The sequence below is a fragment of the Kogia breviceps genome, chromosome 19 (genome assembly GCF_026419965.1).
Source record: "Kogia breviceps isolate mKogBre1 chromosome 19, mKogBre1 haplotype 1, whole genome shotgun sequence".
Lineage (NCBI taxonomy): Eukaryota > Metazoa > Chordata > Mammalia > Artiodactyla > Physeteridae > Kogia > Kogia breviceps.
Genome location: NC_081328.1, coordinates 47,471,252 through 47,494,030, shown reverse-complemented (window position 1 = coordinate 47,494,030; position 22,779 = coordinate 47,471,252). Strand labels below are relative to the sequence as shown.

The 22,779-nt window shown below is 44.0% G+C and overlaps 1 protein-coding gene across 3 annotated transcripts in view; it reads left to right on the top strand.

Moving 5' to 3' along the window:
- Positions 1-22,779, top strand: part of RNF213 (ring finger protein 213) — a 115,078-nt gene that overhangs the window by 72,781 nt on the left and 19,518 nt on the right. For all 3 annotated transcript variants that reach the window (XM_067022278.1, XM_067022277.1, XM_067022279.1), the window contains 20 exons: positions 254-349; positions 1,239-1,357; positions 2,673-2,792; positions 3,302-3,444; positions 3,993-4,140; positions 4,397-4,535; positions 6,976-7,167; positions 7,927-8,072; positions 9,140-9,294; positions 10,712-10,918; positions 11,257-11,438; positions 12,014-12,134; positions 14,567-14,667; positions 14,781-14,963; positions 15,686-15,855; positions 15,955-16,054; positions 20,024-20,135; positions 20,930-21,140; positions 21,387-21,577; positions 22,584-22,706. In XM_067022278.1, coding sequence (XP_066878379.1) covers positions 254-349; positions 1,239-1,357; positions 2,673-2,792; positions 3,302-3,444; positions 3,993-4,140; positions 4,397-4,535; positions 6,976-7,167; positions 7,927-8,072; positions 9,140-9,294; positions 10,712-10,918; positions 11,257-11,438; positions 12,014-12,134; positions 14,567-14,667; positions 14,781-14,963; positions 15,686-15,855; positions 15,955-16,054; positions 20,024-20,135; positions 20,930-21,140; positions 21,387-21,577; positions 22,584-22,706 — 2,959 coding nt within the window. The remainder of the gene's footprint in view (positions 1-253; positions 350-1,238; positions 1,358-2,672; positions 2,793-3,301; positions 3,445-3,992; positions 4,141-4,396; positions 4,536-6,975; positions 7,168-7,926; positions 8,073-9,139; positions 9,295-10,711; positions 10,919-11,256; positions 11,439-12,013; positions 12,135-14,566; positions 14,668-14,780; positions 14,964-15,685; positions 15,856-15,954; positions 16,055-20,023; positions 20,136-20,929; positions 21,141-21,386; positions 21,578-22,583; positions 22,707-22,779) is intronic.

Sequence of the window (22,779 nt, the reverse complement as noted above, 5' to 3'; positions counted from 1 at the left end):
GGTGTCCTTCTCATCTCTGTTATCCTCTGCAAAAACAGCCCTCTCTGAATCCGGCATCCTTTTGCCTCATTGGGAGGCATTTATTGGGGCTTTTTTCTTTCTCCACTGGGTTGTCTACCCACCTTACTTGCAGAGGAAAATCCCACCTGAATAGTTTCTCTATATACCCCTTCTATTTCCCATCACTTTGGAGAATATTATCACCAATTTTTAGGACAGAAAACTCACTTGGATAATTTCCTTTTTCTTTCAGAAACTGCTTAGCTCACAAAGCCAGTTATAAAATCCTCATTATTCAAACAGATTTTGAAGATGGAATTCACAGTGCTCAGCTCATCGCTTCAGCAAAGTATGTTTTTGTTATTTTTCTCAGAAACTATGTAGGAAACTCCAAATTTATTCAGGAGCTCCTGAAGAATTTCTTCCCTGAAAACTGTATAGTATCAGAATGAACATAAAAATAATAAAAATTATTCTCCCTTTTTATTCCTCTAAATGTGGACTAGAGAAAGAGAGAGAAAAGGCTCAAAACAACACAAAAATAGCCAAATGCAAGAAGTGTAAACAACAGAATATTAGCAGGATATAAAAGAGTATCCTTGGAACATATGTTAGCAGACATAATTTGGTCATTATTCATTTTAAATTATATGATATGAATTTATTGCAAGTTTAAGGGCCATAATGGTATTTAAATGCTTTCAGTTGTATTTGTTGGGCAGCTTTATATTGTCTGTAGGGGAAATTTGATACTTTTAGAATTAACTACATTCCCTTATTACTTGATGTTAAAGTAAAAGTAATTTCTGGACCTTCTAAAGCATTGGAAACCATATTTCATATCTTGGTTGTCTTTGGCCATTGGGTGTCTCTTCACAGAACTCTGTTTTTTGAAATGGAAAGGTCCGCCAGCCTTACCTTAGTAGCATCAGAGCAAGCCCATCAAGGATTGTAAGATAGGGTTCCTGACCAATAAAAAAAAAAAATGCCATTTCAAAGCAGAGGGATGCAAGAATGGGGGAAAGAGATGAGCCTACTTAGAGAGGTCTTGCTCCCATTCTCTTGTAAGAGAGGATAACAAGCTTGAGGGTATGAAATCTATTTAAAGCTAAACAAATGTGAGATGGAACTTGACCGCTCCGAGGACACCCTTCAGCCATTTTACAACGTCCATTTTGTTTATTTTCTTGGATTTTGTTTTGATTTATTTTGTCTTTGCTTGTTTGTTTTTAAAATAGGTATTCTGCTATAAATGAAATCAACAAGATACAAGGAAATAAGGACTATGTCTTAGTCTATTTCATCACAAAACTGTCCCGGATGGGAAGTGGAACGTCCTATGTAGGATCCCATGGAGGTAGGACTAAAATATTAGTAAATATGTTTGTTTAATGATGTTTAAGTTATTTCTAATTTGGTCCTATGATGTACAAAGTCTAACCTTGGAACATTAATATTAATCTCAACAATATTTTTTTCAGATGCAATTTAGATTTCTTACTGCTGATTAATGCAAAAAACACTCATCTTTGGACTGGCTGTTCCAACATATAGCACTTCTTTCATCACTTGTCAATAAACACTTGATTAATCTCTGGTTCCTCACCTTTTACTATATGGATAATGCAGAGAGAGAGTTCCAGCTAACAGTGTTATGAATGCATGGATACTTTATGCCTGCTTCTGGGGTGGGGAAATGCTATCTTAAATCTCTCTCTCTCTCTCTTTTTCCTGAGGAACGAGCCACCAAATATTTATTACACAGGCACACCTCATTTAATTGCACTTTGCTTTATTACACTTCACGGATACTGCATTTTTTACAAATTGAAGGTTTATGCCAAGTCTGTCGGTGCCATTTTTCCGAAAGCATTTGCTCACTTCATGTCTCTGTGTCATATTTTGGTAATTCTTGCAATATTTCAGACATTTTCATTTTCATATGTTCTATGGTGACGTGGGATCAGTGACCTTTGATGTTACTACTATAACTAGCTGAGGGCTCAATGAGGGTTAGCATTTTTTAGCAATGCAGTATTTTTTTGGTTATTCTATGTTTTTGTGTGTGCAATACAGTAGTTTTTAATTAAGGCATGTACATTGTTTTTTGAGACATAATGCTATTGCACACTTAATAAAATACAGTATAATGTAAACATAACTTTTATAGGCACTGGAAAACCAAAAAAATTGTGTGATTCAATTTATTGTAATATTTGTTTTTTCATGATGGTCTGGACCCGATCCCAAAGTATCTCCAAGGAATCCCCTGTATGAGAAAATTAGTATTCTAGATATAGGCAAATAACAGTTTACTTTAATAATTTCATAGTTAATGGGGAGCAAAGCTTGCCATTGTCTCACACCCCTCTACTAATTATGATTAGCAAGTTTAATAACAAATTTATAAAAGAATCATAAGCCTCTTCAAATACTTTTTTACAAGGTAGTCATTTCAGTTCTTAAAACTGATTTTTATGCTAAAGTTGCTAACAGCTGTAGCATGACATCTATATGGTTCCTGTGTATATTGAAGGAATTAGACTTCAGGATACAAATTGTTCATTCATTCCGCGGTGTGTTGAAACATCCGGTTGGTAGTGTATCCCTGCTTATGACTGACAAGAAGAAACCAGAGGAGACAGGGAAGCTTCTGGGGCTTGTTTTCCCAGGGATGTGGCAGTCTGTACACATCGACGACCTCCGGAGATCCACAGTCATGGTTTCGGACGTGACTAAATTGCAGAATGTGGCCATCAGCCAGCTGTTTAAACCAGAAGATCAGCCTGAGTGTGAGTGTGGAGGAAAGGTCCTCTGGGAGACAGGATGGTGGGAGTGGCTGCCGGGAGGTGTGTGCGGAGCTGCGAGGATGGGACCTTAGGCTACCATTTCCTCGGGTCCAACACCTGCCCCTCGGCAAGAGCTCGGGACATCCTTGCTGAACAGAGTGATGATGAATTGAGGGCACTGTCTACTGCTTTCCAAAGCCAGGAGAAGACAGTATTTCCACAGGAAAGGTAGGTCTTTGCAGGCTCCTGTGGAACATGTCAGATTCTGTCTGCCCTGGCTCCCGGATCAGCCATCCGAGCCCAGGACGGAGGTTCAGGTTGCACTGGTGGACCACCCGGTGGGCGAACAGAGGCTGATCTGCATGACTGATGGCCTCTCCTTTGGGGACCCTCCCCTGAGCTGGTGCCAGGGAAATCCCGGTGGTTAGAGCCCTAGCACACCATGTAGAGGCTGTTGCCAGCACTCCCCTTCCACCTCTGAACAGTAACTCCATTGTTTTGCTTCGTTGCAGTGGAGGTGGAACACGGGGCCCAAGACGATGGTGAGGAGGTGATGGAAACTGAGGCGGCTACATCAGGAGAAGTGGCAGAGGTGGAAATGGAGACAGAAAGTTCTGAGGCAATGGGCAGCCCGACCTCTGGACCAGGAAGTGATGTGAGTTCTTGCTTTTTCTAGTCCTCTGAGCCTCCATGCTGTTGGGTTGCCCTTCCTTAGACTTGTCCCCAGGGGTCTGAAGAGTGGACTCAGCTGTCCAGGGCTTAGCCCGACACTCCTCCCCCCGCCACTGCAAGTGCAGGTGAATTACCAGCAGTAGATCTGACCTTGGCTTTTCCTGGTGTCCCCTGGTCAGTTTTGCTCTGATCCTTGACCACTGACGGGGTCCCCAGGCACATGGGATCATCTTGCAGTGGTTTCCTTTTTTTTTTGGCTGCACCACGTGGGTTGTAGGATCTTAGTTCCCTGACTAGGGATTGAACCCAGGCCCACAGCAGTGAAAGTGCCAGAGCCTTAACCGCCAGACCGTCAGGGAATTCCCTCACAGTGGTTCTAAGGGGAACTTGGCAAGGGCACGTGGCAGGAGCTTGGGCAGGAGGAACACTGTGCCCCCTGCACATAGGCGCTTAGACCTTGTCCTCCCATGTGTCGCCTGGCTTCTTCTGACTTGTGACAGAAACAGAAGGTTTGATTGTCTCTGTCGACAGACGCAGATCCTGGACACCACCAGGCTGCTGAGAAGCTGTATCCAGGGCGCCGTGGGCATGCTCAGAGACCAGAACGAGGGTTGTCAGCGCAGTGTGCGGAGGTTGTCCATTCTCCTCAGCCTCCTAGACGAAGATGGCGAGTACAGAGGTGTGGGGCCCCTCTTGCCCGCACCCCAGCCTGGGCTCCTCCTTTGGACCATGCATCATCCCCCCGCTGCAGCTTTCTGTGGCTCGCAGAAGCAGCTGGCCCCCTGGGAATCTAAGTGCACCTCTGGGATTTCTGTAGACTTGGCCTGCCCAAAGGAAACGGGCTTACCCTCCTGCTGGGGCAGGTCGGGGATGCAGAGCCTACCACTCGGTGTCCGGGGATGTGCTGAGTGCCCATCTGCTCTGCTTTTCCATAGCCGCTTTCTTACGGGTGACCAAGATGCGCCTCTGTGTCCTTTTAAAGAAGCAAGAAGAGAACTACATCTACAATGTGAAGGACTGGGTGGTGAGGGAAGCTTCCAATCAGGACGCTCTGCAGGAAGCCGGCACGTTCAGGTACTGCCGTGAAGGGAAACCAGGGCTGGCTGTGGGGTGGATGCATGGCTCTCCCAGCCGAGGAGATGCTTCTTTCCAAACCTCTGAGAAATTCCGAGCTGTCGGTATTTTTTCCCCAGAGCACAAGATGGTCTGGGTGGCAGTTACATGGGGTTTGCCAGACTCTTTTCTCTACTTTTGTGTGAGTTTAAGTTTTTTCGTAACACAAAACAAAACAACCCAGAACATCTGTTCTTGTTGGATGTAAACTTGTACCAGCATGTCCATTACCATAGAAATGGGTGCCTTTTTAGGTTAGTAAATTAAGGGAGGGAAGCGAAGATGTTTTCCCAGGCCTCCTGCATGAAGTTATTTGACAACTACAAAAGTAAGACCCAGAGTATTCATTTGTTGTCCCTGGTCCTTTTTCTGCAAAACTTGACATTGTTTTCAAGACTAGCCCATGACAACCTTTGGGGCTGAGGCAGGGGGCACTTGCTCTGGATCCCAAATGGAAGATTCAACCCACCCCTGTCGGCAGGGTCGTCTTAGACCTGTGACTTCACCTCCCTGGCCCTCGGTTTCTTCATCTCTGAGAGAAAGGTTAACTCATCTGGAGGCTTGGATTCAGCAGGGGTGTGTCACCTTCATGCCATTGGCAGGGGGGACACATGGGAACATCCAGAGTTAAATAGACCATGTGAGCTTATTGATGCTGGGTTTGTGACTGTAGGGTTTTTCTGCTTCTGTGTTTTTCTGTAGTTAGCCTTCATTTCTTTCCTAATTGTACCTTCTGAAGGAACTTTATGAGATTAGATTTGGACCTAGAATTATTTTCATTTCCCTTGGTTCCTCTGTATGGATTTTACTAAATGCTTGGTTTTACATAAATGCTTCTTAAAATCTGTATTTTCAATGTACCCTTGACACTACCCCTTCACTTACTGAACTTCCCACATTTGCCGATGTTCAAAGGGTGTTCAAAGTGGCAAGGATGGCCCCACTTGTCACTGCTCTGCTGTTTGCTGTGCGTCAGGACTGGCCTCCTTGCACTCAGGGGCCACCATGGGATCCAACCAGCATCTGAGTCCAGGTGGAGCTCTGGGGCCTGCTGGCCCATTCTCACAAGGCTTTGGAAGCTAACTGCTCACCATCCATGTGTTTTAGATTTCAGTCATTTGCCCTCTTGGCATTAAATAATCCAAATTGGGATAGTCTTTACACAGTCAGCCCTCCATATCCCCGGGTTCCAAATCCAGAGGTTCAACCAACTGCGGGCCGAAAATATTCAGAAAAAAAAAAAAATCCAGAAAGTTCCAGAAAAGCGAAACTTGAATTTGCCACATGCTGGCAACTATCTGCATAGCATTTACCTTGTATTTACAACGGTTTACATAGTGTTGACTTTGTATTGGGTGTTATAAGTAGTCTAAGGATGATTTAAAGTGTAAAGGAGGATGTGCGTAGGTTAGATGCAAATGCTACACCATTTTATATAAGGGACTTGAGCATATCCTCAGATTTTGTATCTGTCAGGGTCCTGGAACCAACCCCTTATGGGTATGGAGGGATGACTATACTAGAGTTTTTCCAGCACCCAAAGTCTGCACATGTGACCAGGTACAGCTTCCCCCATTTCTCCCTGCAGCCAGCTTTTACCTTTCACTCTCACAGTTTTCTGCACATTTCTGGTTCAATATTTTAAAAAAGTATTTCTTTTTCTTTTCAAAATGGAACATGCATTTTTCTCCCCAATATTAACTACCTAGTAGTAGATTTATTTGGCCTTACCATAAGAATTTTTAAATGAGTTAAGTTTATTTTTATAAAATAAAATATATAAAATATATGAAATACATATTTTATTACTAAATATAATTGTAAGTGTATGAGTTAATATAAGCAGTCAAGTTTATGTATATGTGTATAAACATATATATAAATATTCAGGTCTAATGTACAAAACCATCAGCAATGAAAAGTAAGTTCTAGATAAAGATATGCTTTCTTGTTTAATGTACCTGGAATGAATTTACTTTGGTCTCTTTATTATATTCTATTCCCAACTGATTTTTTTTTCTTAAAATAACATTTTTTTCAAATGAATTTGGTCATTCTTTTCTTTATTTATAGAGTCTGGATGACTTATTCTGGAAAACAGCTATATAACAAAAGAAAACAAATACTACTTGGCCTTTTCAACAAACTAATTCCAGTTTTTTAGAGGTAGAATTAAGGACCTTTCCAGTTCTGCCTCTAATCTTATTATGATTTGTAAGTCTCTCTTCTAGTACTTAAAAATGATGTAAAAAAACATGAAAACCACAGCTACAGTGTAGGAGTAGTAGAGCAGATGTTTTGTTACTGCCAAGAAGGCACAAAATGTGAAAAGGATGCAGGCATCGCAGTGTGATCTGTGGTCCCTCAAACCTGAGTGGGCCTGCTTCTCTCCCACACATAGGCAGACCATCTGGAAGCGGGTCCAGGGTGCTGTGACGCCCCTCCTGGCGAGCATGATATCTTTCATGGACAGAGATGGCAACCTTGAGCTGCTGGCCAACCCACATTCTCCATCCTGGGCAAGAGATCTTTGGATGTTTATTTTCAGTGACGTTAAGCTTCTGAACATTCCTCTTGTGGCAAATGATACAAGGTGAATAAAAGACTTTCTTTCCGTGGGAAGGGAAAAAAACCCATAACATAGCAACAAACTTAATAAGCTCTCCCAGGTGTTTGATGAAATATAGTTATGGGTTTTAGAATCACATTTAAGTTGGCTCTTTTTGGAGCCTGAAGGGTCATGGCATTACAGTAACAAAAGAGTTGACGCGAGTTCTGAGAAATACTTGTTTCATTCTCGGCTTTCTTCATTTCCCTGTTCTCAGAGCACCCCTTACAGTTAAAATGGCCAGCTTCCACCTCGTCTACACTGGCGAAGCTGCACATAGGAGAGCGTTTGTGTTGATTTTCCTGCTCCTCCTGCCAATGGCAGGAACCACAAAGCCTATCCCTAGACCCGATCTTGTGTAACTCAAGCTCAGCTGGCCTGCCAGAACATTCCTGTTTGGATTTCAGGGGGCTTCGATTCTCTTTGCCTAGATATAGGGTAAGGGTGGGTTCAGACACCACCAGACCGGTTCTGCCCAGGACTTCAAGCAACCTACTTGACTCCTTCCAGCCGTGGTTTGTTTTTGTTTTGTCTGTAAAACCAAGAGGTGACATAAGATCATCCTTGAGTTCCTTTATAACATAAAGCTGAGCTGTTCAATAGACCAGGGGACTGTCTTTGTCGCCCACTAAGCCTCCCAGTTCTTAAGGATGGAGAGGAATTGGCATCAGGAGTGGATCTCGCCTTGTGTCTTGAGCGGCGTCTCACTAACCACATTCTTGGTCCTTGTTTGGCTGATTGCAGGTCTAAAGGGGAGATGTTCTACATCGTGGTGCAGAACTACATGAATCTCTCGGAGGACACTTCCAACAGTGTCCCGTTTAGCTGGAGAATCAAGGATTATCTGGAGGAGCTGTGGGTCCACACTCAGTACATCACAGGAGATGAAGGTGAGCCCAGTGATGGTGGGAGGGGCCGTGTTCTGGCAGGAGGAGACCCTGCTACCCTGTCATAGGTGCTCACCCCCATTCTGAGTTCTCTGGGCAGCTAAGGCACCAGGACTCAAGATGTCCCCAGCTGGGCCCTTCTCAGCAACTGCCAGCGACCAGAGTAGAGTAATGCCTTTGCCCAAACTGAGCCATCAGTGACCTCCTGAGTCACAGGGCACCTTGCTTTGTTGTCACGTGCCAAGTAGTCTGGCCACAGACATTCCAGGAAAACCAGTGGTCACACAGCACTTTTGGGAAAGTCATCTTTCTTACATGAAGTAATCTTTTCAAAGTTTATGTATAGTACTGCTTTTTAAAAATGCAGGACAAAGACGGTTACTAGACTTGTGGTAATCATTTCATAAGGTGGGCAGATGTCAAATCACTGAAACTAACATAATATATCAGCTATATTTCAGTTTTTTTACAAAAAGGAAAGATTTCTTTAAAAAACGGTGGTGAAAGTACTTGAAGATGAACTTATTTTTCTAGGTAAGCTTTCTGCCACTGTTTCTGAACAAACCTGAAGCAGTCTCCCTCTTGAAGAGAGAGTATTTCTCTTTCTCACACCATATCCCAACTGACCCTACTTTTCTATAATAGCATGTGACTTGGGGGCCAGCACCACATCCACTAGAAGGCAGATCTTTCTGGTTTGAGCAGCATATGACCCCAGCCCCTGGAGGGCAACCCACTCATTCCTGGTTCGCTTGGGTCTGGGGTTCCCAAAGCACGTTATGACTTGGTAGAAATAAACTTGGTCTGTCCCAGATCGCGTTCTCTTTGGGGCTGGCTAGGCTTTTATGACCAGAATGGAACATTCCTTCCGACTTTGTTTCTGTTATTCCACTGGGAAGATATCTAAAGTGTCCAGAAATGATGATAAAATGTTGACAAAAAATGATGATTAAAAAGGCAGCCTTATTAGAACCATGTCCATGTCCCTGCATTCAGCGGGTAAGGGGAGTCATGGCCAACATCCTCACCCCAAGCCGTTCTCCATCTCCCCCCTCACCCATCCCCGGCAGGACTGGCAGAGAAGTTAGTGGAGCTCTTTCAGCAGACCCCGCTGGGCAGGTTTCTTGCTCAGCTCACTGTAGACCAGAGACAAGAACTTCTGCAGTGCTACCTGAAGGACTTCCTTCTCTTGACCATGAGAGTGTCCACTTGGGAACAGTTAAACGTAAGTACTGACTAGGGGGCAGGGTGAGGCTGGTATAACGTGGACAAGATGCCAACATGGGAACTTTTCCTCAACTGCTGGAGCTGTAGTGTTCGTGGAACAGAATGTGGTCCAAGAGGACAATGCGTATGAGAAAATGCCAGTCACACCCTCAGAACCCTCGGGGCTGGATGCTTAGCCCACTGCCCAGCGCCCCTAAAATATGGAGCTTTTATTAACAGGAAGAAGACCTCCAATTTCCTGTGACACATTCTTTTTAGATGTTTAGTTTTTCTTGAAGAAATTTAGGTAAATATTTAACTGATCACAGCAAGGTAATAATAATAACTAAAATTTCAATGGAAACATTGAAGATTTCAAACTTCAGTACCTAAAAAAGGAAACTGACAGATCTGAGGAAAACATACTTACAACCAACATGATTAAGGGTCAATAAAGTATTCTTAGGATACAATAAGAAAATCTCCTAATTTTTAAAAATGAGTGAAAGTTATAAATTAACTATTAACAGAATAATTATACAGATGTCCAGAAAACACTGGAAAAAGTGCTCAGCCTCACTAGTAAATCAGCAAGGCATGAACAACTTATAGATACGATCTTTACTTGTTCTTGTGGCAAAACTGGTTTTTAAAACAGCCGGGAGTTCCTCCACTGCCAATGGCGGTGCGAACGGTGTGGTGCTTCTGGAAAACCATCTGTCGCGATGAATGAAGAACGTCACAAAATCGGAACTGGCGATTCTGTCCTGAGAACGTTGTCGGAGCCGTGGACAAATATTTTATTCACAGGAATGTTCTTTGCAGTTTTATTTCTAAAAACAAAATTAGAAACAATGTAATTGTCTTAAAATAAGGGTTGGACAAATATTTGTACAGCCATTTGACTGGTTATTGCACAGCCATTAAAAACGATGTCTTCGAGCATGCTTGTGATAGAGAAATGCTGGTAATGTAAAGTGGGAAAAAATCAGGAATACTCTGTGACCCTAATTTGGGGACCACAGGGAGAAGAGGTGTGGATCCAAAAACATCTAGAAGGGACTACACCAAATAGTAAACGAGGGATACTAATAGTGTGCATGTTTGTTTTTTTTTTTTTTTGCGGTATGCGGGCCTCTCACTGTTGTGGCCTCTCCCGTTGCGGAGCACAGGCTCCGGATGCGCAGGCCTAGCGGCCATGCCTCACGGGCTTAGTTGCTCCGCGGCATGTGGGATCTTCCCGGACCAGGGCACGAACCCATGTCTCCTGCATCGGCAGGCGGATTCTCAACCACTGCGCCACCAGGGAATGTGTGCATGGTTTTTAATTTTCTTTTTTGTCATTTTTGAATAGTTCCTGTTTCCCACAAGGAAAGTGTATCTTATTTAAAAAAATAATTTACAAGTATATAGTAAAAGCTTGTTTCTCATCCCAGGTTCTGCAGATGGCTCTGGGGTCCTGCATCAGTCAGCTGAAGGCAGGAAAGCCAACGGAAGAGATCTCCTTACCGTCTGTGCACCTTGCCTACCAGCATTTCAGGAGCCGGCTACAGAACTTCTCCAGGATCTTGACCATCTACCCCCCAGTTCTACAGAGCCTTACAAAAGGCACCTGGAACCACAGCTGGGCCGGACATGAGATGGTATGGCCCCTCTTAGGGACGTACGTGCCTGCAGCCAGGCTTGGCCTCCTCAAGCGAGTGGGCAGTTGCTCCCACCACTGCCCTGGGAAGGGAAAGCTTATGGTCCACGTTCCACATGGGAAACATCTTCATGGGGCACACATGTCAGTGTGGCTCCTCAGTTAGAACGCATCTAACTCATGCTTCCTAGATCCCAAGAAAATGAAAGGTGAAGCTCAAGCCTGGAATGCAAGAACACACTGGGCTAACAGCCAGGGCCTCCGACTTAATGGTTAGAGCAGCCCAGTGGGGGTCGGGGGACAGGCTGCTCAGTGTCGGGCCTGTTCTCTGCCCCCCAGAGTCTGGATGTGCTCGCAGCGGTGGCCTGTGCTGAAATGCTGACAGGAAACCTTCTGAAGCCCAGTCCCCAAGCTTGGTTACAGACGGTGAAGAATCTTTGCATGCCGCTGGAGCTCCTCTGCTCGGATGGGTACCTGCAGGGCGGCGGGATGGTGACCAGAGCCGTCATCAGGGACGTCAGGTGAGACCCAGGAGTCCCGGGGCACATCAGAGAGAGAGCAGTTGCCCCTGCCACAGGAGGTGGGCCTGTCCTCATTCATTCTTTAACGTCTCTTGAACCCTCCTTACTTAAACGCCAGGCATCACGATGATCCTTGAGAGCTGTACATTCAGGGAGTGCGTGGAGTGATGGGGGTGATAAAAAGGCGAGCAGATTATGATGATCCTGAGGGAGAGGAAGCAGCTGCAAAGGACCCCAGCAGGGCAGCAGAGAGGGAGCACACAGGGTAGACTTCCCAGGGGACAAGTCCTGTGCTGGCCTTTCAGGGCGAGGTGGGACTCACCGGACACAGGCAGAGGCGTAGAACTTGAGATGTCCCAGCTGAGAGAGTCTGAGGGGAGGGGTGGAAAGAGGCAAAGTGTGTGGAGGTCAGGGAACACATCACAAAGGGGTTCTACCTAATTCTTTCACCCACCTTCACGCCCGGTCCTTTTCTTATCTTTCAACTCCTGTGCCTTGGAACTGCCTCCCTGCCCCTCTTCATTCGTCTCAGGCGCTTTTGTCAGAGCTGAGTGAGGGACCCCCTCTCTCGACAGAACCCACTGGAATCGCATTTTCTCCACTGCACTCTTTGTGGAGCATGTGCTCCTGGGGACCGAGAGCTATCTTCCCGAGCTGCGCAAGCTGGTGACGGAGTATGTCTTCTTGCTGAACAAGGTGAGTGCAAAGGCTTGGCCTGTCAGGCACTGGTCTGCCTCTTTGTAAGACAAAGAACAATTGAAATGTGCCCTGACTTTTATTATCTTGGTGGTATATCCCCTTTCTGCTCTGAGAGTTTTATCTGGAAGTGCGAAGGAAAGTGATTTCATCACAATAGGCCATTAAAATTTTGGTGATTAATATTTTAATATTTACCCTCTCCTGAGTGTTAAGTCAGGGTGTGTCATTTAGGGTTCCTTGCAGGAAAAGGAACTATTCATGCATCAAGTACACTTGGGAAACCTTTGGGAGGACTGAAGGGTGGGCTCCAGCCAGGCCTGCAGTGGCCCCAGACCAGACCAGCAGCCTGGCCCGCGGAGGGAGCTGCTTCCCACTGTCATGGTCAGGAAGATGGGGGTGTAGGAGAATGCCGCTGAGCCTGTGGACTTCCCAACACAGTGCTGTCAGTGGGACCAAGGGGATAGGAAGCCCATGTCTCTGCCCCTCTATACCCTTTATAAAGTTGGTGACACACAGGATAGTACCATGTAGAAAAAGGGACTGTCCTTTCAGCATCAGTGGCCACTCAGGGAAGACAGTGTCTGCCCACTGGGAACCTCACACAGGCACTGCCAGCAGCTTTGCTGTAAAGCCTTTGAAATGTCCTTTTGTGACTGGCTCATTTCACTAAGCCTCGTGTTCTCAAGGTTTATCCACATTGTAGCAGGTGTCAGAATTTCCTTCCTTTTTAAAGCTGAATAAGATTCCACTGTATGGATACAGCACATTCTGTTTATCCATCCATTAATGGACATTTGGGTTGTTTCCACCTTTTGGTGATTGTAAATAATGCTGCTCTGAACCTGGGTGTACAAGTATCTGTTTGTGTCACTGCTTTTAATTTTTGGGGGTGTGTACTTAAGAGTGGAATTGCTGAATCATATGGTAATTCTATGTTTGACATTTTGAGGAATCACCGTACTGTTTTCCACAGTTGCCACACCATTTTACTTCCCCACCAGCAAAGCCCCAGGGCTCCAATTTCTCCACATCCCTGCCAACACTTGTTATTTTCCATTTTAAAAAATAATAGCCCTCCTAATGGGTATGAAGTAATATCTCATTGTGGTTTTTGATTTGTATTTCCCTAATGACTAGTGATGTTGAGCATTTTTTCATGTGCTTATTGCCTATTTGTATATCTTCTTTGGAAAATGTCTATTCAAGTCCTTTGGCCTTTTTTCAATCTTTTGATTAACAGATCAAATTTAGCAGGGTATTAAAAACTAATATCATTGCCAAGTAAGATTAATTTTGGGAATTCAAGGATAGCTCAAAATCATAAAATTGATAAGCATCATCAGTTATGTAACAAATTAAAAGAAAAACTCCAAACGATTATTTCCAAAGGTACAGAAAAAGCATTTGATAAAATTTATAATTTGGTACAAAGATACTCTTGCCAAATTAGGAATAGAAAGGAACTCTCCTTCAGCAGATAATGCCCAAGGGGTATACCTAATAGAACAACATCTATAACAAACATTATACCTAACCAGAAAATTCCCTAAGCACGCCCATTAAACTCACTATCTTATATCATTAAAGATGTGCATTTCCTAAAAAACAGTGTTTCCACTTCTAAATATATATCCTAGAGAATTTTTCCATTTGTACTCAGACACATGGAAGAATGTTGGGTGCAGAAATGTTTGTAATTGCAGGAAATTGGGAACATTCTAAATGTCCATTAATGGGAAAACAGGTGACCAGTATCAACAAGTACCATACAGCAGTTAACATGAATGATCTGAACCTACTTGTATCAACCAAAAAAGCAAGTTGCAGAAGCTTAGTTAGGTACAGTGTGATGTCCCTGATAGAAAGTTTACAACATTCAAAGCAACAAGATTTTTATGCATGCATCCAAATCCAGTGCAAGTGGGAATTTAGGAATGTGATTTTCTGGGACTGGGTGGGGGGTGGGGGGTGGAAATGTGATCAGAAAAGGATACACTTGGAGTTGAAGCTGCACCTGTAATGTTTTGTTTCTTTAGAAACTGATAAAGCACATATTCAAAAAAATGCTATGATTACTTAAAGTTTGGTGAATACACAGATGGTCATTATATTATCCTTTATAGTTTGAAATATCTCCTAACGGGAGGAGGGGGATAGACCTTAAAAGAAAAAGAGGAAGAGGGGAAAAATCCGAAGCCGAGAATATCGACCTTCTCCCTCAAAGCAGCACAGTCACAAAGGGTATTCAAAGTTAAAGAAACTGCTAAATAAATTTTTAAAAGCCTTGCACTGCAGACACCAGAGCCCTAACTGCCCAGCTTCGGCAGTAGCAGAGGGGATGTTGTGTTTTGTTGCCTTTGTTGCCTGGCTGACTCCTGCCCTCCCTCACTGCTAATTAGCTTCCCTCCTCCTGCTGCCTTCTCCTTCAGTGCCTGCAAGAGGACTCTGACATCAAGACTCACAGGCCATTCGTCGCAGTGATGACCACTCTTTGTAAATGTAAGGACCAGGTCAGCAAGAGCCTCACCAGGTGAGATATTGGGTTTGGGATCTGCAAGGGAGAGAATTCAGAACCTTTTGTATTTTTTGCTTCTCACGGCCAGCTTCTCTGCTTGAGAATTGATCACCCTTCTTGGCTTCTAGGTTCGGAGTGAAGCCGTGCCCCATCTGCCTGGGAGATGCACAGGATCCTGTCTGCCTGCCCTGTGACCATGTATTCTGCCAGCGCTGCGTCAAAGTTCACCTCACCCAAGGGCAGATGGGATGTCCCTATTGTTTAACTGACCTACCAGACAGCTTCTCTCCTTCTGTTTCCCAGGAGCACCGGTAAAACACCCTTCCTCTTGCGAAAGCTTCCTCTTTTTTCTTCTTTTTTGAAAATACAGTATTCAGAACTATAATTATTAATCTTAGAAAGCCTGACAGAGAAGTGTTCTAAGAAAGACAACTAACTACTTATGTACCTTTATAAACACCTAGTGTCTGAAAATTATCCTCTCCTCAAGACATACATGTATACAGATTAGGGAGACAGAAAACTTAGAGGAAATAAACCAGAAAGTCGTAAACTAAATAAAGCCATCACAAGAGACCCAAAGAATTTAGATGCAACTGGTTTATCCTCTTCATATGTAAATTCCATCCATGTTCTGTGTCCTGAGGATAAAGCTAGCTCTTATCTGGCTAAGTGCCTTTCAGGGCAGTAGTTAAAATTAGCCTAAGTGGTTGGTTTTCCTTCCCGTTTTCCTCCATTCTGATGCCTCCTGAAAGCGGAGCACAAGGCAAGCCCAGTGGATGGGATCTTTGAGAAACTTTTGAGATATGAAGGCTATTGCTAGGTGGTCCAAATGATCCAAGTGTTTCTCAGAACAGCCAAGTGTATGTACTGTCTGCAGTTTTGGAGATTGGTTCTAATCAATGTAAGGAGATACTTGCATCTTTTAATTAAAAAAAAAAAAATGCTGTCCAAATCCGAAAGCACTCTGTAGGGAGGGATTCCGGAACACATTCTACAAGCCTTTTGACTGTGGTTTTCAATGATTCCTAAGGGAGGTCATCGAGAAACATGCTCGCTTCCGGCAGATGTGCAATAGTTTCTTTGTGGACCTAGTTTCCACCATGTGCTTCAAAGACAATTCTCCACCTGAGAAGGATGTGGTCAATGTTCTGCTGTCTTTACTCTTTGTAGAGAAGGAGCTCTTTCGAGAGGCTTCCCAAAGTGAGTGGCTTTCTTCCTATAGACTTAAAAATTCAGTTCTTCATCTCACTCTTTATGTCTGATGTGAACGATGATCTACCTTTCTCCTTCTGGTTTAAGGACGCCGTGAACACACAAAATCTCTTTCTCCTTTTGATGACGTTGTGGATAAGACCCCTGTCATCCGCTCAGTGGTACTGAAACTGCTTTTGAAGTACAGGTGAGTACCACGAACGTGGAGTTGCTTCTAGCACACCTTGACTTCGTTTTATTTTCCTCGTGGCTTGTTCTTTGCCGCCAAGCGTTCTTTGCGGAACCTGTAGCTAGTTCATGATTTGGGGAAGCTTTTTCAGCAAGAGACCCCCTTGTTCCTTTATCTGTATGAGTTGTGTCCTTGACATATTCACATACTGGCTATGAGTTCAGCATGCCTACAAGCACGTGGTTAGGAAGAAGAAGACAGATTTGGGAGAAGGGTGCAAGGTGTTGTGACACGTGCGGGAAGTTGGGAGTCAGGAATCTGCGGTTCTCATCTCAGTTCCACAGCTACAAAGTTCTGTGTTTTTTTGGATGATAAGTTAGAATCTCCCCTCACCCTCCTTGCCCTTGATGTTGTCTAAGTTTGCTTCAGCTCTTAAGTTTCTCTGATTCTATAAATGGACAGAGAAGCCCATACGGTGCATCAGCTCAATGGTCTTGTCAAATTATGCTATTTTAGAAAATTCTTAGAAAGCTGATCTGTAGGGGGCTTCCCTGGTGGTGCAATGGTTAAGAGTCCACCTGCCAATGCAGGGGACACGGGTTCAAGCCCTGGTCCGGGAAGATCCCACATTTGCAGAGCAGCTAAGCCCATGCACCACAACTACTTGAGCCTGTGCTCTAGAGCCTGCGAGCCACAACCACTGAGCCCGCGTGCCACAACTACTGAAGCCCGTGTGCCTAGAGCCCATGCTCCGCAACAAAAGAAGCCACTGCAGTGAGAAGCCTGCACACCGCAACAAAGAGTAGCCCCTGCTCGCCACAACTAGAGAAGGCCCGTGCACAGCAACAAAGACCCAATGCAGCCAAAAATGAAAGAAAGAAAGAGAGAGAGAAAGAGAGAAAGAAAGCTGATCTGTATTCAGAGGCTCTTTTGGAAGATAACTCAGTATCCTCAGCCTGTGTTCTGACTTGATAGAGTACACCTTGAGGTGATGGCAAAATCAAGATGCTGTAAGAAAAGTTCCAATAGAAACAACTGTTTCTAACTTAAATGTCTGAAAGGTGACTCAGGATGGAGATTAGATTTACATTTAAGCATGGATCTGCTGCAGACTGGTCCACGGACATTTTATTTTGCTTCTATTTTTTCCCCCCATTATTTGTGAAATAGTTTTTTCAAACAGGATTCCTGGAGGATTTTCAAATAAAATACTCTTAAAATACATTTTCTTACAGAACTAGTATCTTACTATGCCTGAAAATGGCTTTTAAGGCATACATGGAAGGAGTTGACTTGAGATGTGAGAAGAGCCTCTTTTGATATTCTGTGATTTTTATTAATTTGGGTAAATGTGTGAAATCTGTATTCATTTGAATCTCTTTGCTTAGAGAAAGGGAACAGTATCATCAACATGCATACCTCTTGACATATAGTGTAGACACATTAACATGAGTACAAACAATGCTTAAAGGTAAACACTTTGTTTTGAAATATTTAGAGAGTAAAATTTACAGAACTGATTTTGAAATAAAAATCTTGAGACATAAAACACAATTTAAAAATCTGCATTGTCATTCCCTGGGTTGAGAAATACTTGTTTGTGTTGTTACTTTTGTGATTCGAGTATTTTCATCTATTAAGAATCAGTCAGGGACTTCCCTGGTGGCGCATTGGTTAAGAATCCGCCTGCCAGTGCAGGGGGCACGGGTTCGAGCCCTGGTCCGGGAAGATCCCACATGCCGTGGAGCAACTAAGCCCGTGTGCAATAACTACTGAGCCCGTGCTCTAGAGCCTGCAAGCCACAACTGCTGAGCCTGCACGCCTAGAGCCCGTGCTCTGCAACAGGAGAAGCCCCCGCAATGAGAAGCCCACTCACCGCAACTGCAGAAAGCCCGTGTGCAGCAATGAAGACCCAACGCAGCCAAAAAGAAAAAAAAAATCACTCAGACCAGACTTAGACATACTTTGTGGAAATGTAGGCATCCATTCTTTAGGCAGACCCGTGTGTGGGACAACATTGATGAGACTGCAAATAACACTAAGATATTATCTGGCTTTTTCAACATGTTGATATTTGCACTGATGTTACTAAAGTAATGAAGGGTGAATGTGCTAGAATCTTAGCATGAGGAAAACCCTGGTATTGGCCATTGTTTCCGTCACCACCAAGCACATATAGTTTTTAAAAATGCCAATTTCACTTAATGTCCTTGACAAAGCTATAAAAATTCTTAATTTTACTAAACCTCTACCTTTGAGGATATGACTTTTTAATATTCTTTGGAAATGAGAGATACACACAAAGCACTCTGGCTGCACACCAAGGTACAGGGTTATCTCAAGGAAAACCACTCATGCGGTTTTTGAGTTACATGCTAACTTGGCTGCTTTTTTTGTGGAATACCACTTGTACTTGAAAGAATGACTGACAAACAACACTTATTCAGACTTGGGCATTTGGCAGGTGTTTTCTTGAAACCAAGTGATGTGAGCCTGTCACATCAAGGAAGAGAACTGATGGTTTTGTTGCTAATGATAAAATTCAAGCTTTTAAGCAAATATTAAAAATTTGGCAGGAATTCCCTGGTGGTCCAGTGGTTAGGGCTCCACGCTTTCATTGCCAAGGGCCTGGGTTCAATCCCTGGTTGGAGAACTAAGATCCTGCAAGCCATGCAGTGTGGCCAAAAAAATTAATACATTTTTTAAAAATTAAAATAAAAATTGGAAAAACTTATATCCTCCACTGGGAGCCTATCAGCTTTCTAATACAGACCTTTTGATGATAGTGAATGTGAGGTTTTTTTTTTTTTTTTTGCGGTATGCGGGCCTCTCACTGTTGTGGCCTCTCCCGTTGCGGAGCACAGGCTCCGGACGCGCAGGCCTGGCGGCCATTGCTCACGGATTTAGTTGCTCCGCGGCATGTGGGATCTTCCCGGACCAGGGCACGAACCCGTGTCCCCTGCATCGGCAGGCGGATTCTCAACCACTGCGCCACCAGGGAAGCCCCGGAATGTGAGGTTTTTAAAAATATATCATAAAATTAAAATGTGTCAACGTTTGCCAGATCTGCACAGCTCAGTGAACCGGTATTTTTGAAATGACTGATGCTTGATGTCAGAGAATTCTGCATTGATCAAAAAGAAATCCATTTGAAGTGCAAGGCAGACCATTTGATTTTAATGTAATTGACTATGAAAAGTGCATTGATAGGGTTTCAGATTGCACATTGCAACTAACCTTTAGAAATTATCATTTATCAAGTTTTGGTGTAGTGTCAAAGGTGAATATTCACAGTTACCTGAAAAGGCTACTAAAATATTTCTCCCTTTTCCAGCTACATAATGTGTGAGACCAGATTTTCCTCATATAACTTAATATAGTGCAACCAATTAGAAGCAGAAGCAGATTTGAGAATCTAGTGAACTTCTGTTAAGCCAGGTGTTAAAGAGATTTGCAGGAATGAAAAACAGTACCCCTCTTCTTACTAATGAATTTTTGTTTTGGGAAAGCTTTTTAAAAATATTATTTATGTTAATATGTAATGAGTTTAATATGGTTATTTTTAATGAATTGATAAATATTTTCAAATTTTTTCAGTTTTAATTTCCAATACTATAAATATCAATAGATGTAATCCACAGAAACAAAAGCTCTCTGGGGTTCTCAGTAATTTTTAAGTCTGTAAAGGAGTCCTGGAGCCAAAAAGTTTGAGAACAGCTAGTCTAAAATAGGGAATTTTATATTCCTTCAAGTTGGTGCTAGAATATTCTTCATAAAATCGTGTTACAAACTATACATACACATGTATGTATGTGTGTATATATATATATATATATATATATATATATATATATAAATGTAATTATACAGGAAGGTGGGGATGGATAACAGGCAGATAGATAGATAGATACATACCTTTTTTTTTTTTTTTGGCAAAATGAGTTTCCAGACCTGAACTAACCAGGTATAATATTTCTCCTTCCATAGCTTCCGTGAAGTGAAGGATTATATTCAGGCTTATTTGTCCCAGTTAGAAAAGAAACCGTTCCTGGCTGAAGATAAAGCTGAATTGTATGTGCTCTTTAGCAACTGCCTGGAGGTAAGCTGATTATCACCTCCCTGCATTTCTTTTTCAAACTCTCCAAACCATGTGGTTTATGTGATGGAATAGTGTTTTTCTGAAAATTTACAGAATATAAATTAGGTGGTAACATTAACAGATGCTCTGCTCCATGCAGGGGAAAGAAAGTTTCAAAAACGTTGCTTCCGCCCTCAGCAGTTGTATATATTGGCATTTATGTGCATGTGCATGAGGGGGAAAAAAAAGCATAGAGGAATATACCACCAAAGTTGTCTCCAGGTGGTGAGATTGTGAATACTTTTAATTTTTATTCTCTTCATATTTTTGTTACTTCCAAAAATCTTACAATGTATATGAAAAAATAATATTAGATAAAAAACTTTTTCATCATAGCTTTTCTTTTTCCCCTCCTTCTTGCCCCTAAAATAAAAAGGGGTATTAGTTTTCCATGATTCAAAAAATGTACACTCAGGGCTTCCCTGGTGGCGCAGTGGTTGAGAGTCCGCCTGCCGATGCAGGAGACACGGGTTCGTGCCCTGGTCCGGGAAGATCCCACATGCCGCGGAGCGACTAAGCCCGTGAGCCATGGCCGCTGAGCCTGTGCGTCCGGAGCCTGTGCTCCGCAACGGGAGAGGCCACAACAGTGAGAGGCCCGCATACCGCAAAAAAAAAAAAAAATGTACACTCAAACCCACAACACTCTTCTTTATCCTTCCTGCATTCTCCACAACCACACTGTGGAAATTTCGAAGGCGGGGGACTCGCAAATAAAAAAGAATAATATCCTTTCTTTCTGGTTCTATGTTCCCTAGGATTCAATACATGAGAAGAATACTTTCTTCATAAGGGATGAATTGAAATACCTAAGAGAGGAAGGCCAGTTCCTTAAGACGTACCAACCAGTGGGGTGCCACCGAGAGCCTGCTGGTGAGGCCTCGGTGGAGTACCTGCAGGAGATGGCCCGTATCCGCCTCTGTCTTGACAAGGCTTCTGAGATCCTCTCTGAGCTTCAGGACGGCTCAGGCAGGTCTTCTTCCCAAACTTTCTTGACCACAGGCCGGGAGCCCCCATGATTTAGAAGTTCAGGAAGTGTGGGAAGCTGGTTCTTGGAGTAATACTGGTCTGTACCGTGTCCCCTTTCTTCTAGATTAGTTCTTTCACCGTGAATTCCTAAAGGGGAGTTCCCGGAGCTCTTACTAGCCTCTGTTCCAGACTGTTAACTAACAAGTACCCTCAGCCGTCACTCAGCCTTTCTCGTTGGCTCTGCAGAGATGGCGGTGGAGAAGCGTCGCTACCTGCAGCAGGTGGAGCACTTCTGTGCCCGGGTCCAGAATGACTGGTACCGAGTATACCTGGTGAGGAAGCTCACTAGCCAGCAGGGGATGGAGTTTGTGCAGAGCCTCTCCAGACAGGGCCATCCGGCCCACTGGGTGTTTCCCAGAGGAGTCATTGCACAGCAGGTAAGAAGGGTGGTCCCGGCAGCCCCTGTGCTGTCTCAGCTCCACTGCCCTCCCCCCAACCCCAGGAGCGGGGCTGCTGCTTCTCCATTCCTCCCTGACCTTCTCCCACACCTATCACGGAAAATGTGTGCATCTGTTCTGGTCTTCTCCTCTGTCTCTGTGCTTCAGTTGATTGACCCAGCTGTGATCACGTTTAGACCGCCTGCCTAGGGGAAAGATACGTGTGTGCGTGCGTGTGTATGTGTGATGTGTTTGTCACCTACCTGCACAGCATATGTAGGCATCACTTCTGATAGAGTTTGACACAGGGAAAGCAAAAGACTGATTCTGTGGCTTTGGCTTTTAGCAAATTAAAAGGCATTCAGCCAGGGATTTCCCTGGTGAGGACTCCATGCTCCCAATGCAGGGGGCCCGGGTTCTATCCCTAGTCAGGGAACTAGATCCTACATGCATGCTGCAACTAAGAGTCTGCATGCCACAACTAAGACTTGGCACAACCAGATAAATAAATAAATATTTTTTTAAAAATCCTTCAGCTTTCAGAATAAGCCCTTTCTATCCTTGGCAGGCGAGATAGGAAAGGACTAAGGATGACAGAGCTGCAGCCATTTTGGCTTCAGGGCTGCTCAGTGGTCCTTTCCTAGTGCTCATACTGTCCTGGAGTTACAAAAACGGCACTAAAAATCCTGGCTTTTTGTTTGCTCCCAACTGGAGGTTAGGACTAACGTATTGAAGTCCTTTGGTGCTCTACTCTGAGTGCAGAAGGAAAGCAGCCACAGGATCACCTCCCCCAGATTTTCACCCACTCCCTGCTCTTCATCTATTGAGGAGGTGCTTCCCAAACAGCAGTGGGATGTCATGCCTCGGTCTGGACCTGGAAACCGGGTTCAGCTGCCTTTAAAGCTCTAATGATTGCCTGGTTCCTTTACCTATCAAGAAGGTTCTTTCCTAAGCATTCCTCACACTGTCGCCACCATGATTAACCCCTGTGTTCCTGGGGTTGCAGAAGGATCATACAGGCCAGATGGATCAGTATCTGGTGCATGGGGAGAACTACAAGGCTCTCCGCGATGCAGTGGGCAAAGCCATTCTGGAGTGCAATCCCCTGGCCATTGAGACTGCTCTGGAGGTATGTTGGACTAGGGGACTGCTCTGCGTACACAGTGGCCCCTCAGAGCCTAAGTCTTGTCTTGTTGGTGTCA